The following is an 18651-nucleotide window of genomic DNA, read 5'->3' as shown; positions in this document are numbered from 1 at the left end:
CTAATACCGTACTGTACTAATTCTCGTGGCACCTTGTTCTCCATCAGTGGTTTTATTTCCTGTAGTCTTCTCTTGCTGTCGTCATGCCATTCCTCCGACCTCGGACTGATCTCCGTTCGTCTCTCGGCGCTCCTCCTCCTCTCTGGTCTTTTCTCCTCGTCCTCTCTGTCCTGTATTTGCTGACGCTGTGTAGAAGTGGTGAAGCTGCTTCTGTCACTTTGTCTAGATCTCTCATTCCCGTCTTTTTCCTCCTGTTGTAACTGTTCTCCACTGCCGTTCTCAGCCATTCTGGACCTTGTTCTCCGTTCCAGCTTTTGGGTCCAGTCGCTGAAACCTTCATCCTCATCCACAGCAGTCGGGATGCTAGGTTTGAACTCACTTTCATAGCTGAATAAAACAACAACAGCATGTTATAAGTACTGTAAGTACTGTAAAAACAATCGTATGTGAGCCAAGGCTTAGCAGTTAGTGCATGTGCATTGAGCTGTGGTGCTCATGTAGGAAATGAAGATTTGAATCTTGCTTTTACAATTAAACTAAAAAGGAAGAAGTTTATTCTTAATCCCTATAAAATGATCTAAAGCTTGCCAGAACTTTACTGTAGCAACATTGCAAGTTTTACAGATCTAAACTTAAATTGACAGTATAAAATGTATTTCATTAACTCAAATAATGTTCATGTGCCACATTACTAAAATTGAGGCAGTTTTTTTTATCTTTTTATGAGGGTATATATAGAATGTAAACAGTGCCATAAGCGCAAAAGACCATCGTAATAACATACATGACACAAAAATAATGCTATAAATATTAATTTTACAGCAAATTTGAGCCTTTCACAGAGAATTCAAGGAATGTCAATTTATGTTTTTTCATTAAATTATAAGATATTTTTTTTCTTTTATGAATCCAAAAATTTAATATTTGACAGTGTTTACATGAAATATCCCATTAGATCAATTACAGTTTTTTTCCCTGTATAGAGTAAGGGAACTTACGAACATGTTTTATAAAAAACTTTACAGTCTTTATCATTACAATTACAATCATTTTAAAATGTAATTAAACATAATAATAACTTTAACTCATTTTGCAAAATAGGTAAAATATACTTAATCATGCCCTTCCAAAATGAACCGCCTTCATAAATACTTGCATATATTTTTTAAAATAAATGTGACAGTATAAGAATTCCAGAAATATGAAATATATAAATGAATACGAAAATGTCCATATACCCACACACAAAAAAATCCTGAATGATTTCCACTCTTTACATCTTTTTTACATAATGTGAAAAATCACATCAACTCCATCTAGAGAAAGCCCACAATACGGTTAGAAAAACAAAATGTATATCATTAATAAATGCATTTTAGTGACATAAATATCACAAAGCAGTTGCTCATTTGCACGTTCATTAATATATCATTTTTTAAAAACTACTGGAATATTTAATTACTGGTATATACAAGCACACACGCACAAAAAAAGTTTGCACACGTGCCCTTTAGTTGCCGAATGCATAACATTCACATACTGTACTAGTTTTTGCCTTTATTAATTTTGCCTAATTTGTTCCTCATTTTCAACATAGGCTGGAATCTATTTAATCTAGACCCCAGATACACACACACACACGCACACACACACACACATATATGATGTAGACTCTTAGAGCAATGTGAGGCAGACCTATAATTACATTGACAGAGAATCAGTGCAAGCTAACAGCCAGTCATTCAGTCACACACCTGTGATGGTTTTACTTTGACGAGAGAAACTATGTGCTGAAGTCACTGTGCCAGCCTGTTAACACCAGAGTCAGACTTCAAACACTCCTCGCAAAACAGATGTGAACAGAGGTGTGTGTGACGATCTAACAGGTGCTGGTTTGTTGTTGTGTTCTTTCGTTTGCCAGGGGCGACCAGAGGATTTTGATGAAGTGCCATGAAATGTTGTTGCACAATGCTAACTATTTCACACACACACATGCACACACACACACACACCCACATATAGCCTATATATATATATTAAATAGGCAGTATGCTGGCCACAATTGACTAAAACAAGGGAACAAACTCTAAATTTGGGCCCACAATTTATCTAAAATGAGAAAATTAATTAATTAATTAATTTTGAGAATGAACAACATACTTCATATGTCATGTGCAAGGCTTCATACTATTGACAGTAAACCTTTTTTGCCTGTGAAAATTTGCAAAAAAATGTTGCTAATTCGCAGAAATGTAAAAGAAATTTAGAAAAACAGTTCCATTATTATTTAATGTCTGACCTTTGCATTAAATCATAAAACTCTTTATGACATCATTTCCTTTTTTTATGCATTTTGGTAGGTTCCACTTCACTGATTGGTCGGCTGATCTAATCTGATTTGGTAAACAAAAATGTTTTAATAATAAAATTAGGGCTGCCAATCGATTCAAAAGTTAACTCGCGATTAATTGCACATTTTTATCCTTTCTAAATGTACCTCAAATACTTTTGAATACTTTTCAAGTTGTTAATAGGATCTAATCAACATGGGCGTGGACAAATATAAATGTTTTATGCAAATATATGTTTAATTATTAGTGAAACCATAGTCAACATAGAGCAGGAAAAGTAGACATCTTTCAAAGGTCATAGATATTTTTCAAATAACTTAAACCGAGAAATACCAGGTTCCCATTACTTTGCACTGAACAATTTACTTACACAAGCCTGTTTACATTTTTCGCAGGACAGGGCAGCTCACTTCTCAGAAACATGCAAAATGTACATTTAGCCTAAGTGTGTGTGCAGCGCGAAAGAGAGACCTCACGCTCATGCAACAGTACCAGCGAGTCTCAGATACTAAATAAGGTTTGGGTAAACTCTAAAGATTTGTCGCTAGACGCTAGACTCTCTGAAAAGTCGCTAAATCTAGCGCAGAAAAAGTCACTAAGTTGGCAACACTGTGCATCTCCATTTCTCCAACTATGGGCAAGGCCATGGGTCAAACAGAAAAGGCCCGCTGCATTAATCACGCCTAAATATAAGGCTGTTACGCGTTAATTTTGACGGTCCTAATTAAATTTTTTTGACATAATGTCATTGTATATATGAATTGCAATTGAAATGTATTTTTGTTTGGATTAAATGAACATCACTTCATCATCTCTGACCCATATACTCTACTAACTGTTGTTACAATGGTACATTTGTATAAGAGTTCACACAAGGTTTAAACACACACACCATGCAACAGAGCTCATAATAGTGATAACAGAGGCCGTTTTTACTGAGAAAAAAACTGCACCTCTCACCCTGTTCATTGCAAAGTCTTGAATTAAAAACGGTTTCATCTGCCCAGGAGCGGCCAGAAAGGAACGCAAAGCACATTCCACAAGATTATTAAGCAGATTTTCAGCAAAGCATAACGAGTGAACATCAACAGTCAGTCAATACAATTCAGCTGCACAGTTATAAATCTCAGTGCTTATTTACTTCACCCGATCTTATTGTATGAGCCCAGTTTGAAAACCTCTAAACGGGCTTTACTAAAAACCTCTTTCCGCGTTGAACCGATCTAAAAAGTCTTGAAAATGATTCATGTGTCTCTAATTCAAGAGCGCGCCTTTAAATCTTCTCTGATCAAGGATAATTACAAAGTGGCCCTAGATGACCTATTTCTGCTTTAAACAGGTCGACTCGGAGAGCTGTGTTTAACTTCACACGTATAAAATATGTGGGGTGTGAGGACCGTAATGTTTCTCTGATTAAAAGCAAGGCGCTGTGGTGTGGGGTATGACATAAACCCTGCTCCAAAGGAACGCTTGCTGAAAATTCTTTAGAGATTCGGTAATGATGAAAGAAAAGCTGTGCCATTGTATATATGCACGTGTAGGTTTAGTTGAGAGGAAAGGAGAGAGAGAGAGACTAAGCCTAACATTAAACCATAATCCTGACACTAAATACATCTGATAGGGATAAAAATCGCATAATATGAATTATTTTTTCATCCACATCTGTGTTCAAAAATACATAAAAAATGCAATTCATATACATACAATTGCTTGTGTATTTATATATTTTAGCATGATTTAAATTTTTTATTTAGTTGTTAATGTTAAAAAGTCAAAATTGTCGAACAGTTCTTGAAAATAAACCTTATTAAGTATCCTGGGACACCACCTTAATATTTTTTTCTAAAAAAGAATAGTAATAAAGCAGTGAAATATTAGTATTTGCAAAACATTTGCGTGCCGAACAATGTCAAGTGGCGTGACCAACATGAAGAAAACAAATCAAAACTAGAAAAAACTGAAATCGTGTAATGAAGAGAACGAATGATTTAATGTCAAGATTGATAAGTCTCTAAAATATAAGTCTCTAAATATCAGATAATTCACATTTTTATGTCAAGCAAAGGTTAGTTACGATTGTAAAATGTGATGTGGTGTAACTCCTAAAATGTTACTTTACATTTTTATGTTTATCCATTTCATTTCCATCTTTTTCTCCTTCGTAAGTCCGTTTGGAAGCTTCTGCTAAATGACTAAATGTACTTGTCTTGAGAATTAAACCAACATGAATACAAGGAGTGCATTTTCGTAGAACTTGGCAGATGTATTTTTTAAACTTTCCTTTACTTTGTCATGGACACTCGTATATTTGACCTTAAAACTAAGCAAACTGTGGTTAGTTGCTTTGCATGTCAGTCAGACGGTCTCCTTCTCTCGAAGTGGACAGACTTTGTTCAGAAAAAGCGGCAATGAGAACCAGACATGTTGTAAGACTGTATTTCCATATTTCACAAGGAAATCAGCCAGGCAACAAAACAAGCCTAACAAAAACCAGGTGAAGTGCGAAGAATAGAGCGGCGTTCACACTTACAGGCCGGTCTCAGGTGGGTTCACACTGTCCTGAAGGGAACCGGCAGATCCAGAGAGGCTTTGTTGATTGCGGAAAGCCTCCCGAGCACGACGCCTCCTTTCTCTCTCGATCTCCTCAGCATCTTCGATACTCCGCTGAGCCGTCACTCTGCAGGAAGAGAAACGAAAACGAGCCCCTTGTTACACCAGAAGACAATCGTTTCTCTTTCTTGACCCATATGTGAGAGCCATGGTGGAATGATGAATGACCCCGGGCCCAGAAGAGTGTTGTTGTCTATGACACATGGACCTCTTTGTTTAGTCTCTTGTTTGAGCTTCAGAGCCAGTGGAACATCTGCTCTGGCATTCGACACCACCAATACTTGAGTGACCAAGACCCTGCAAACTCACCCTTAAGATACTGAAGCATCTCTGTGTTTGTCTAGCTTACAGAAACACAGATATGCTCTTCATGTCTTCTATGCTGGAAAAAGTAGGCCAAACTACTAATTTCAGTTGCTACTTATTAATGCTATCGTGCTAAATGATTATGATAGCAAGCATTAACTTTCAGTGTATGTTCAACCAAAAATAATTTATTTTTGTTGCAAACTTGTATGACTTTCTTTCTTCTGTGGGGCATAAAAGAAGATATTTTGTTCATATTTTGTGAGTGGAAGTCAATGGGCTCCAATGTTATTTGGATCCAAAGATTTTCCAAGATAGTTTGGGCTCTGTAGAAGCAAGACCTTCACACAGGTTTGGAAGGACAGGAGTTTGAGGAATGATTTTAGGACTTTAGGGATCCTTGGTCAATTAAAGGTGAACACAGGTCACCAGTGACCCTCAGAAGAATTTCAGGCCAGCTTAAAAGCTGAGGTCAAAGGTTGATATGATGACTTTACAGCTAGCCATAAAAGCATGCTGACAGGTCAATACTCATTCATCAACATGAAAAAAGTTCCAGTTAGAAACTAAAAGGTTTTTCAGACTGATGCCATAGGTAACACCTTTTAGGTTCCACAACTTTATTTTTTTGAGTTCTTTTTTAATGATAGTGGTGAAACCGACATGAAGAACCTATAATGTAACACCAAAAACCTATTTTAAGTTACTAAATGAGCAGATCGCAACTGAAGAGTCTACAAACCCCACAAAACTCCTTCAGTTAACTTCTTAGGCAAATAACTGTTTTAAATGTGATTCTTGATTCAATATGTATATGAGTTTGTTTCTTCATCAGAACAGATTTTGGAGAAATTTAGCAGATGAGTCCACTGTTCATAATATTCATAACATTGCTTTCTCCAGTAGTATTGTCTGAATCAGGAGAGAAATATGCACAGTTCTGCCACTGTTTACAAGCAAAAACAGTTCTATTCAAATGTGTTGGTGTGTTTTGATGTGAAAGGACAAAAGCAGGAAGACTTTGTCACTGAAGGCACTGTTATTCATGCCATATTGATGCATTTGTTTCTTGTATTTATTGATGGACTGGTCCATCAAAAATATCCTGATTGGTGTTCAGAAGAGGGACGAAGGTCTTACAGGGTTTTTTAAGTACAAACCAGTCTCTACTCATAACCCAGCTACATAAAATAAACACACACACACATCTGAAACCAACCGTACAGTTTCATAAAGGGCTTATGGCAAGATCTCATGTGTCACACTCAGTTCCCGTGCCTCTGATTATTATAGGCTGTTAATCACCCAGACAGGATTACTTCATTTTTTTGGCAGAAGCCACGTGAATGATGTCAATCCTGCCAGTGATGTCATGCAATATCTGATTAATTTGCCACTATCAGTCCGATTATGTAGCCTGGTTTTTTTTTTCCTTCACGTCTGGAAATACCGTTTTCCAAGAGTTCAGTCATGGTGCACTTATTGTCAAACGCAGACTGACAAAATGTTTCCTGAGACCCATTTCTGAATTAAATGGAAACTATAAAGTGAGAGTGAGGGAATGGGAATGGGAAAAGAAAACAAGAGCCTGGCTTAGATTCAGCATGTAACACCTCCCTTGACAGTGTGTTGACTAAACTTCCACAGCCTGGTGCCCTGAGGCTGAAAGGATTTGGAGGGCTTGACAGATTGGGAAATGTTTTTCGCCATTGTTGCCTGCCCTAATTTTCCACAACCAAGTCTGGTCTTGAAGAGCACCGGCTGATCTAGATTGGTCAGTCTCAAATGGGTCACATAGAAGTTGACCTCCAAACTGAGTTTCCCTTTCCAGCTCTTAACCCTAATTATAAAGTGAAACTGCTCAGTAAATGTCAATTGTCTGCTACATGATCTCCAGACAGGGTGTTGTTATTGCTGGTGGAAGGGCAAAATTGATGGCTCACCCAAAAATGAAAATAATTGCATTATTTACACTGTCTTTATTTATCCTTGTTCCAAACCTATGACTTTAATTCTTTTGCTGAACACAAAACAAGATATTTTGAATACATATTTGTAATATACGTAAATATTTGTATGTTCCACAGAAGAAAGTAATGCATACAGGTTTGAAACGGCATGAAGGTGAGTAAATGATCACAATCTATTTTTTGTTTGTTTGTTTGTTTGTTGATTGAACTCCTTTTAAGCCCTGTTTACACCAGCAACATTCATCAAGTTGTCATTGTAATGTGACCTACCAACTTCAGATGTGTTGCACGCTACCAACACCTCTACCTCTCCTCATAGTAAACTGTCCAGTGCCTTTACACTCCAGAATCCACAATACTTGTTTTTCGCCTACTATAGTGCATATGATATTTGGATGCAGTCCGAGATTAATACGTTTTTGGTAAAATATTCCTTTAAGCCCTAGTTTACACTGACACTGACAAAGCAACTGGAAGTGTTCGTTCAGTCGAAGACACAGAAGTAGTTATGGGCGCTTTCGAAACACTGCTTCATGACGCTTCGAAACGTTTGTGAATCTTTTGTATCGAATCAGCGTTTCGGAGCGAGTATCAAACCGGCCAGGTCACGTGATATTAGCAAACAAAGCTTTGTTACGTCACACTGTTTCAGATTGTTTCGAAACCCCGATGGTTCACCACTAGGGGGTGTCGATCTCAAAGTGAACCCATGAACCACTTCTGGTTACCCAGTTAATCATGTGACATGAAATCGCATGAAAATTTACTATAAACGAAAAAAAATTTCAGGGCCCGATGTTACGGGTCATTAAGCAGGAGGAGAACTATATTATTTGAGAAAGAGCATATGAATGGCATTTAATAATTAATTTAGTTCATTGTGTGTTAAGAGTTTGATTAAACTTAAATAAAACTCGTAACACAAGCACTAATATTTAATAATATTTGTGTTTGGTCTGAGTTCTTTTTGCTTTTACAATGTTTTCACCAGCAGGTGTCCTCAGCATTTACTGTTTCAAGAAACATCGAATAATTTTTCGAAGCGATTAATTCAATTTGCAATTTCCAATATTTTGTTCATTTTAACATTATTCTTTAAACACTATTTCTGTAAAATGGTGCTTTAGAATAATTATGGCAGAAATAATTATTTTATAATTATTAAATCATTATTTACATTGATTAGCCGCGTAAAACCTACTATGTTTTTATTTTGGGAGTTATTTGATATGTGTCGATGCATTCATACATTAATTAAATTCATTGAAATCATTCATTTTACCATGGTATATATGCCGAGGTAACGGTTGCTGCATGACCAGTTTGAAAGTTCTGTGCGAATGCCACTAGGGGGAGAAATGTGTCAGTCGTGTCCAAATGTTTTGTGCAGTGGAAAGGCGGCTTAAAACTTGTGTGAAATACGAAAGTGTCCAGCGAACCAGTAAATGTTACTGTGAGGAATTTATATATTTCTTCCAGTGCATATATATATATATATATATATATATATATATATATATATATATATTAAGGACACAAGGCAGGGAGTGATGCAAAGAGGAGCAGAAAAATAATATAGAGGTAAAAATGTTAATGACTGTGAATTAGCCCCTGATGTTTATGCAGTATTTTGAAATAGCCTTCTGATAACATCCTAACTGATAACACTGACACCTTAAAATGTTTTTGCTTGAGTTAACGGCTTATTTCATTTTACTTGATTTTATTTCAAATAAATTTAAGCTTCTGTAATGTTGTTTTAATTTCAGTTACATTACTGCTTGCTTTTAATTCACCAAAAAGTGTCTAAATGTCAAAAAATCTCGCCTACGCCAAATGCGACGTTACCTCAGCGAAGTCATTCAGTCCTATTAATAAGCTAGAAAAAAAGAATGTTACAGTAAATCATATCCCTAAGTTCATTATTAAATAGATATATGCACAAAATAAGATTCAGAGGAAATTTTTACCACAGCATCCAGAGGCTGAAAAACACCTACAGTTTATGCAACTGGTCCCAGCTGCAATTGCAAAAACACTCACATCCATTTTAAAGTGTTCAGTTTTTCCATCTCGGACTTAAACGTGAAAGGGTAAAAAAGTTCCTGCTGTACAACCTTTTTCTTAACTCTACTCTTTTCTGATCTTCTTTGTATGAAATAACAACTCATTGTCCTTAATTGAAACCATTTAAATGTTCCCTTTTGTTCTTGTTCACAGGGAAGCAAGTCCTTGTTTTGTGTTTGTTCACAGGGAAGCATATCCTGCGCTTTGAGATCTAACTGATGGGTGCTGTTATTTGCTCCTCTCTCATTTTGTTTCTGCATTGAAGGGCAACTGTGAGGTTTATTGAGTCCGATGATGTCATCTTAACGACAGATTTAAAGAGCAAAGGAGGGTTATTTTCCCAGGCATGTTAGTATCTTCCTGCTGTCAGTGTGTGGTCGCATCACTGCAAACCTCCCAGAGATTTCCCAGTGTTCCCTGAGCGGCTGACGACATGTCAAACCACTGAGCTAAGCTGTGGAGAATGTGGCGTTATGAATCATGAGAACCGAAATCAATAATTATGTCGAGCTCTAAAAATGGTTTATTTCCAAGCACACTTCAAAGAGAGAGGATGGGTTCATAAATGGCATAAAATTCAAATAAATGATCACTTTATCAAAAGGAATTTGAATATGAAATGATTGATTCTCTGTATTTTTATGGCCCAGGAATAGACACTTGTTCTCATTTCAGTTAACTGATTGATATACATGTACTAGCCCTAATTTCACCTCATTGCAATTTTTGTCTCATTGCGAATAGAGACTATCCTCTGTGGCTCATCTTACCCCCACCCCATATACCTCTCTAAATGCTCTTGTAATGCTTAACTAAACATAACACAGTGTTAATTCTATTCTGCTGCCTAAAAGCTTTAGAAAAGCACACTGCCACAGTGATGGTAAAGTTTATTCACCCTTTCAGTCAAACGGCTAAACCCCCTGCATTCCAGCAGCTCTTATCAGAGTATCGTAAATAGAAGAGCGGCTCACGTGAAGTCATGGCTTAGTCCACAATGAGAGAGAGACTTCTCGAGCAACTTAAAAAACAATGGTGTGAGATTCTTACCTTACAGAATCAACATCACAAAACTAAAAACCAAGAGCCTGCCAAATCTACAATGAGAGAAAAATGACAGAAATTGCTATTATAAAAGCCCGTTTCCACCTAAGGATAGGTGTATATATATATATTGTTTTTTTTCACAATTGCAAGTTTATATCATACAATTCTTACTTTTTTCTCAGAATTGTGTGATTTATTTTTTTCAAAGTTTACATCTCACAATTCTCTCTCTCTCTTTGGCTTCATAATAAACAGTGAATTTCTTTATCACAATTCTGTCTTTTTTTCTTTAGAAATTACACATTTATATCTCACAATTCAGACTTTTCTTCTCAGAACTGCAGTTTTTTATATTTGCAGTTGTGAGATATAAACTCGCAGTAACATTTTTTGTTATTACTCGTATTTGTGCAGATTTTTGTAGTTTGTATCATGAGTTAACATGAGGTTTTTTTTTCTTCTCAGAATTGTGAGTTTACATTATAGTGCTTTTTATTTATTTTTATTTTTTTTTACTATTTTTTTTTTTTAGAAAGATTTTCATCAGCTGGTTTTGCGGTCAGTGTCAGTTTAACATGCTGTGTGTACTGTACAATCTGCAGGCATTGGGATGGTTTTCAAAATACTGCGACAAGCGTACAGTATACAAAATATTGCATATGCAGCATCGTAATTGATGTATCCGGTATGTGTCTAAGCAAACCACACAATAGTTCTGATGAATTTGGGCTGTTTTAATAGAGAAAGCAGCTTGCTGAGTGTGAGAAAAGGCCTTGGGGAAATAAATCCTGTCTGCCATTAATGCAACCTGTTTGTGTTTGACAAAGCACACCTGATCCGTCTCAAATCCTCTCTGTCCAGAAGTGAACACAGCATACACATCCACAGAGGTAATGCTATTTGTTTAGTCTTTCGCTATATATGTTTTTAAAACTGAAATCTTTAAAAATAAACCACTCCCTTTGTGTTCCACGGGAGAAAGACCATTATAGGGGTTTGACGTGATGGGTAAACAATGACTGAAGGTTCATTTTTAGTTGAACTAAGCTGTTTCTGGATCGTTTTAGTCCAATTCTGAACAGACACGCTTGTGTTTGTGGAAAAACGCAGTCGGCTAGATTCTGGTATTTGAATGGGTATATTGCTTCATTGTTTACAGTAAACAAACTGCAGTTTTCGACCTAAATTATAGTTGGTTTGCGGCACCTTTACAGATAACCGGTCAGATTACTGTGTGTCACAATGAATGTCAACAGGTCACATGTTTAATTAGGGTGCCCTCAACCCTTCCTTCCTCCCTTTCCTGTCCCATCATCCATCCACAATCCCACAGCACCTCTGGAAGAGACAATAAACTCTCATCTGGACCCCTGACAACTTTCCAGCTTATAAAAGTGCCAGTAAACTATTTCTCTATAAAGACAACAGCGCATGAAGGTGCAACAAATTGTTAAGATGTAGTAAAATGTGCTTTAATTAGTTAATTATTGTATTTTTTCGAATATATGTAAATTGATCTTACTACTTTCAGGGGTTTTTCAGTCTTCTACTTTAGGTCGTTTTGTTAGGTAATTGATAAGCTATTAAAACAAACACAATGCTAACAATTTCAAGTTTTCTTGTTAAAAAATGTCTATGATGAACGTAAACATGAATATACGTGTAAACAGGTACACTGCAAAAACAAATACATTTTTTTTGCTTCAAAATCCAGATTTTTCCTCACAGATTTTTTTCTAGTTTATAGTAATTGCGACTAGTTACTGTTTTTTGTTTGTTAGTTAGTTTTTTCATCCTTTGGCAGAAATAAGCTTCCATATTCACAAATCCCAATGTATTACTTGCCATTTCTTTTTTGCTAATTTATGGAACAGTTTATTAGTTTACTAGTGAATTGTTGGAATATTTATACTGTTTAGTTTATATATTCATATTGATGCTCCACAAACCCATTTGAAACTAATAAAAATAAAAATGTGGTTGAATTCTTTTAAACAATTTTATGATTAAGTATATAAAATAATTATAATAAAACTTCACAAAAACATAATTAACGAAAGAAATGATTACTAGTTTCTTTCATGTATGTGCAAAGTTTAAACTACAGCCTAAATGTTTAATGTTTTGGTCTTCCCATAACAAAGGATGACAGGTTCTTAAAGAACACAAAGGGAATCACTTTCATTTCAAACAAGAATAAACATTGTTTCATCTTTACCCATAAAACAGACATCAGCAATTGTGAAAAAAACAAAACAAACATTCGTCCCTCATCACACCTGAGATCCCATCTTCAAGCCTTACATTTTATTTTTTTATGTTAAAGTCTGGCACACAAAGTCCTCACCTCAGGAGGTTCTGCAAGCCTTGCTTGCTGGAGCTTCGTCTCATGATGGCACTTGATATTGTTCTTTCTTCTCCAAGCTCGGAATTCTTGGAAGTTTTGTACTCCGTGGAATCTGATTCACAAACGCTGACGTTCTCTTTCCTCGGACACTCGAGCTTTTGAGGAGAGATCCACGCGGCACTCGGTCTGGTTTCACAGGCTGGCTTTAGTCACACTCTGTCCCCTCCTCCTCTCCTCCCTCTGTTTTTTTTTTTTCTTCCTGCATGTGGTTCTCATTGAGAGAGCTCAGACCATAACCTTACATCTTTTCCCCCTCCTTTACCCTCTTTTCCTGGGTCATGCGGCCGTCCCTGGGGGAAAATGTAAGTTGATACCCCATGCTATGAATCCAGCCCCCCACAAGAACTCAGTCTTTCTATAACAGTGTTTACATTGGTAACAAAGCTCTTAGACATGCTTACAAACAAGCATTTTGATACTTCCCATTGTTTGTCTCCTCTACCTGCATTATTAGTTATACCCGATCACAATTACACTACCAGTTTGAGGTCAGTGGGATTTGATTTTTAAAGAAAAATTTTATATATCTTTATTCATCAAGGATGCATTTAATTTATCAAAAGTGACAGAAAAGAAGTTTATAATGTTACAAAAAAAGTATATTTCAAATAAATGCTGTTCTTTTGAACTTTGTTTGCATCAAAAACATGGTTCCCATAAAAATTTGAAACATGTTTTGTTTTCAGCATTGATAATAATCAGAATTGTTTCTTGAGCAGCAAATCAGTATATCAGAATGATTTCTGACAAAATCATGAAAACACTGAAGACTGGAGTAATGATGCAGAATATTCAGATCTGCATCACAGGAATAAATTCTATTTTACAATATATTGAGTAATAATATTTCACAATATTACTGTTTTATTGTATAATAATTGTACAATACAGCCTTGGTGTTATTTATAAGTATTACCCAACCCCAAAATTTAGAATGGTAGTTTATGTATTTCTTCAAATTTGACCACTTTATGCATTTACATTACATTTACATTTATGATATATGTTTTCTATTCAAATTTGTCAAGGAGTCACATCATGCCTTTAATGACAATGACATTAATTTATCTATCTATTGTTTTACTTTTGTTCCAAGCCCAGACTTTCAGATGAAAATACATACTTATTTTTGACCCTGGAGCCAAAAGCAGTCATAAGTAGCACAGGTATATTTATAGCAATAGCCAAAATATTGTATGGGTCAAAATTATACATTTTTCTCTGTCAAAAATCTGTAAATATATCGAAACATAATTTTTTAATAGTGTTATGCATTGCTAAGAACTTCATTTGGACATCTTTAAAGGTGATTTCCTCAATATTTAGATTTTTCTCCCCACCCTCAGATTCCAGATTTTCAAATAAGTTATATCTAGGCCAAATATTGGTCCAGGATCACATGTGAGATGCTATAATACCTTTTACCAAGACAAAGCATGAGAGGTTTTCCATTTTTATGAGCAACTATAAATATATATAGTTTATAGTTGCTATAAATATATATATATATATATATATATATATATATATATATATATATATATATATATATATATATATATATATATATATATCAGGAAATCAACCTACAAATTGCTTATTTATAGTTTTCTCTGCATATTAAACTGACATTTTAACCAGAAAAATAATAACAGAATTTGCTTTTAATTCTCAACCTCAGCAACTGAAGCTAATCAGCTTGTTTCTCATTTGCTCAAAGCAGATTTCCATATTTACCCCGTCTCTCATTGCTCTCATTTTTCACCACACACAGGCACATTCACACTCATGAACACATGGGTTTCTCAGTCCACTAAATAACCGCCTCGTTAACCCGGTTACTATGGTAAACTACACAGCATTCAGGCCTGTAGACTGAGTCTCTCTCCAGACAATAGCAGCACTCAGCATTGCAGTCCTCTGCGTTTTACTGAGCCATGTTTAACAAGTCTGTCCCTCGCTTGAACACAGAGAGGGACATCAGGAAGAACTCAAGTCCTTCAGCTGAGTTACAGCTTTCTGTTTGAGTTTCAGTTACAGATATAATCGCCTTGTTGATATTTGTAAAGGAATAGTTAAACATTTCCCCCAAAAAGATGAGTCTGTATGTCTATCTATCTGACTGTCTGTCTGTCTGTGTCTGTCTGTGTCTGTCTGTGTCTGTCTGTCTGTCTGTGTCTGTCTGTCTGTCTGTCTGTGTCTATCTGTCTGTGTCTGTCTGCCTGTCTGTCTGTGTCTATCTGTCTGTCTGTCTGTCTGTCTGTGTCTATCTGTCTGTCTGTCTGTCTGTGTCTGTCTGTCTGTCTGTGTCTATCTGTCTGTCTGTCTGTCTGTGTCTGTCTGTCTGTCTGTCTGTCTGTCTGTGTCTGTCTGTCTGTCTGTCTGTCTGTCTGTGTCTGTCTGTCTGTCTGTCTGTCTGTGTCTGTCTGTCTGTTTGTCTGTCTGTATCTATCTGTCTGTCTGTCTGTCTGTGTCCATCTGTCTGTCTGTCTGTCTGTGTCTGTCTGTCTGTCTGTCTATGTCTATCTGTCTGTCTGTGTCTGTCTGTCTGTCTATGTCTATCTGTCTGTCTGTCTGTGTCTGTCTGTCTGTCTGTCTATGTCTATCTGTCTGTCTGTGTCTGTCTGTCTATGTCTATCTGTCTGTCTGTCTGTGTCTATCTGTCTGTCTGTCTGTGTCTGTCTGTCTGTCTGTCTGTCTGTGTCTATCTGTCTGTCTGTGTCTGTCTGTCTGTCTGTCTGTGTCTATCTGTCTGTCGGTCTGTCTGTGTCTGTCTGTTTGTCTGTCTGTCTGTGTCTATCTGTCTGTCTGTCTGTCTGTGTCTATCTGTCTGTCTGTCTGTCTGTCTGTGTCTATCTGTCTGTCTGTATGTGTCTGTCTGTCTGTCTGTCTGTCTGTGTCTGTCTGTCTGTCTGTCTGTGTCTATCTGTCTGTCTGTCTGTGTCTATCTGTCTGTCTGTCTGTGTCTATCTGTCTGTCTGTCTGTCTGTGTCTGTGTCTGTCTGTGTCTATCTGTCTGTCTGTCTGTCTGTGTCTATCTGTCTGTCTGTCTGTCTGTGTCTGTGTCTGTGTCTGTCTGTCTGTCACAGTATCTGTCTGTCACAGTATCACATTAGCACTCATGTGATATTGCACTTAGCCTACAGCTCGTGGGATAATTCTTAACTATGTGATGTAAATGTGAGACAGAATTTCAAACAGGTTCTAATTTCATATGACAAAACTGGTTGGGACACTCTGTAGGCTAGACCATGACAGTTTCAGTGGGTGAATCATCTGATAGTAAATGTGATTGTGAGTAAGTCAAAGCATATAAGGAAGAACTCACAGACCTCCATTAGTGCTCAAAAAAGATATGCTTTCCAAAGAATGCCTTTCTTTCTGTATTGTGAGATTGATATATCTTCATTATGGGAAAAAATTATCATAGAGATCATATGATGCAATTAAAATTGTTCCTTTATCTTTAGAGTGTTACAGGCTCTTGGTACATAAAGAAGATCTGTAAAGTTGCAGAAACTAAAGTCTCAAATCCAAAGAGATATTCTCCATAAAAGTTAAGTGTCAACCACGCCCCCCCTAAAACATCTCATTCTAACACGCACACACATCTCTACGTCACTATGTGGGAAGATTTGCATAGCGCCGCCCAAATGTTCACGCAAAGAAAGAAAACATACTTTTTATTCTCGTTGTAGTATTGTTGTTGCCACAGCCATTATGTCGTACAGATGCTGTGTGTTTCACTGTGAAAGTGAAACTATTTTGTTTGGCTTTCCACAAGAGGACAATATCTGTCTTGCCTACGTAGAGCTGATCCATGCTGAAGTAATTCACACCATTCCAGTCCATCAGTTTATATAACATCTTGTCAAGTGGAAAGCTGCATGTTTGTAAGAAACAAATCCATTATGCGTTTTAACCATGAAAAAGTCTATCCCCTGTTGTCCTTTCATATCCAAATCCACCCACATATGTACAGTATTTAGTACTGTATTTACTGTTATCACTTGTAAATGGTCCTGAATCTTTGCAAATTTCTCTCTAATTCAGACTTTTTTTGAGGGAGAAAGCACTATTACGATAGAGGACATTCTTTAGCTGAAACCAATGGTCTGAATGGTTTGAATTGGATTACTTTATGAGTTATTGTAATATTTTTTATCAGTCGTTTGGACTCTCATTCTGACAGCACCCATTCACTGCAGATAATACATTGGTGAGCAAGTGATAGAATGTTAAATTTCTCCAAATCCATTCTGAAACTCAATTGCATCCTGAACAAATTAAGGGTGAGTACACTTTCATCAAATTTAAATTTTTTGGGGGTGAACTATTCCTTTAATTCCATGAAGACAAGAACTTATACATGTTTTCTTGCCACCGCATGCTAAGCATGATGTCTGGTTTTAGTGAAGTTGAAGTACACCAACAGCAGTCTGACAATAATAAATTGCTGCACTGAAACATTTGCGTGTCATAAACCTCACAGGGTATGTTAGAGACTTAAGCACCTGCAGCCATCTGCCTCCCTCTCCAAGATACAACTCCACAGAGAGAAAAATTCAGAGAACTTAGTCTAGATTCTAGACCATAAAGCATCCCTCGGAGACCATTCACTGTAGTACACTAAAATATGCTCTCTCTCGCTCTCTCTCTCTCTCATATATATATATATATATATATATATATATATATATGTATAACTTATTCCACCTTTGAAAAATTTTAATGGAGGATCATACAAATTTTGAGATAGTGGTGCTATGGGTTTAGTGAAAGAGCTGACTGGGTATTTCTCACTCAACCTTTCACTTTTTGCTTGTCTCAACCCACAGATAAAAAGAAAATGCTAAAGATCACAGGAAATAGACCCTGTAATTTCACAGGACTATGCGCTGACCTATGACTCACCAAGGGAATGCAGAGTCCTGTTCTCCCTCACACACACTCACACACATCAAGAGTTTCAAGCCACTACCCATATTCCCCTTGTCTCCCACTTATACAGTCCTGCCATTAAATACACAAAACACACATAAACTAGAAAACCCTTAGCAATACCCTAACAACCATCTTAAACATTTTAGAAGCTCCAAGGCAACATGTTGGCCGTCACCAGGAATATCCTTGTGACTGTGCACAGGCTTCAATAAAAGGGAAAACATACCATATATAGAATTTTTAAATTCTAAAATTATTTCATTTATCTTTGAGATAATTATGTGCCAATCAGTGTTGGGTAAGTTACTCTTAAAAAGTAATAAATAACTAGTTACTAACTACATCTTTAACAGTGTAATTAGATTTCTGTACAAATAACTCTCTCCAAAAAGTATTTAATTACTTATTACCAATTACTTTCTAAGTATCAGCATCGACAAGTTAATAAAAACAAGGATGGACATGATTATAATTTTTTTTTAAATAAATGAAATATACTGTAACTACATTATTCTGATCACTCTTAAGATTAGAGTCCAATTCTCAATATTAACTAACTGTTAACCATGACTTTTGCCTCAATATACTCCTAATTACTGCTTATTAAAACTTAGTAAAGTAGTTGTTAATTAAGTTTGGAATAAGGTCTTGCAGAATAAGACATTAATATGTGTTTTTAAAGGGGGGGGGGGGGGGGGGGGTGAAATGCTCGTTTTCACTCAATATCCTGTTAATCTTGAGTACCTATAGAGTAGTACTGCATCCTTCATAACTCCAAAAAGTCTTTAGTTTTATTATATTCATAAGAGAAAGATAGTCTGTACCGATTTTTCCCGGAAAAACACGACCGGCTGGAGACGTGACGTGTGGGTGGAGCTAAAGAATCACGAGCGCGAGTAGGCTTTTTCGTTGAGAGTGTTTGGAAGCTGTGACATTACCGTGAGGAAAA

At 36.4% G+C, this 18651-nt stretch overlaps 1 protein-coding gene across 6 annotated transcripts in view; it reads right to left on the bottom strand.

The window, feature by feature from the left end:
• Positions 1-18651, bottom strand: part of LOC128014107 (caldesmon, smooth muscle-like) — a 62436-nt gene that overhangs the window by 13467 nt on the left and 30318 nt on the right. For 4 of the 6 annotated variants that reach the window (XM_052597375.1, XM_052597376.1, XM_052597371.1 and 1 more), the window contains 3 exons: positions 12699-13048; positions 4882-5028; positions 33-387 (listed from right to left, as the gene is read on the bottom strand). In XM_052597375.1, the coding sequence (XP_052453335.1) occupies positions 33-387; positions 4882-5028; positions 12699-12742 (546 nt within the window). In that variant the 5' untranslated portion in view covers positions 12743-13048. The remainder of the gene's footprint in view (positions 1-32; positions 388-4881; positions 5029-12698; positions 13049-18651) is intronic. The other 2 variants (XM_052597377.1, XM_052597373.1) reach the window with 1 other exon arrangement.

Source organism: Carassius gibelio, chromosome B25 (assembly GCF_023724105.1).
Source record: "Carassius gibelio isolate Cgi1373 ecotype wild population from Czech Republic chromosome B25, carGib1.2-hapl.c, whole genome shotgun sequence".
NCBI lineage: Eukaryota > Metazoa > Chordata > Actinopteri > Cypriniformes > Cyprinidae > Carassius > Carassius gibelio.
The sequence above is the reverse complement of the archived record's forward strand: the minus strand, read 5'-3'. Positions and strand labels throughout refer to the sequence as shown.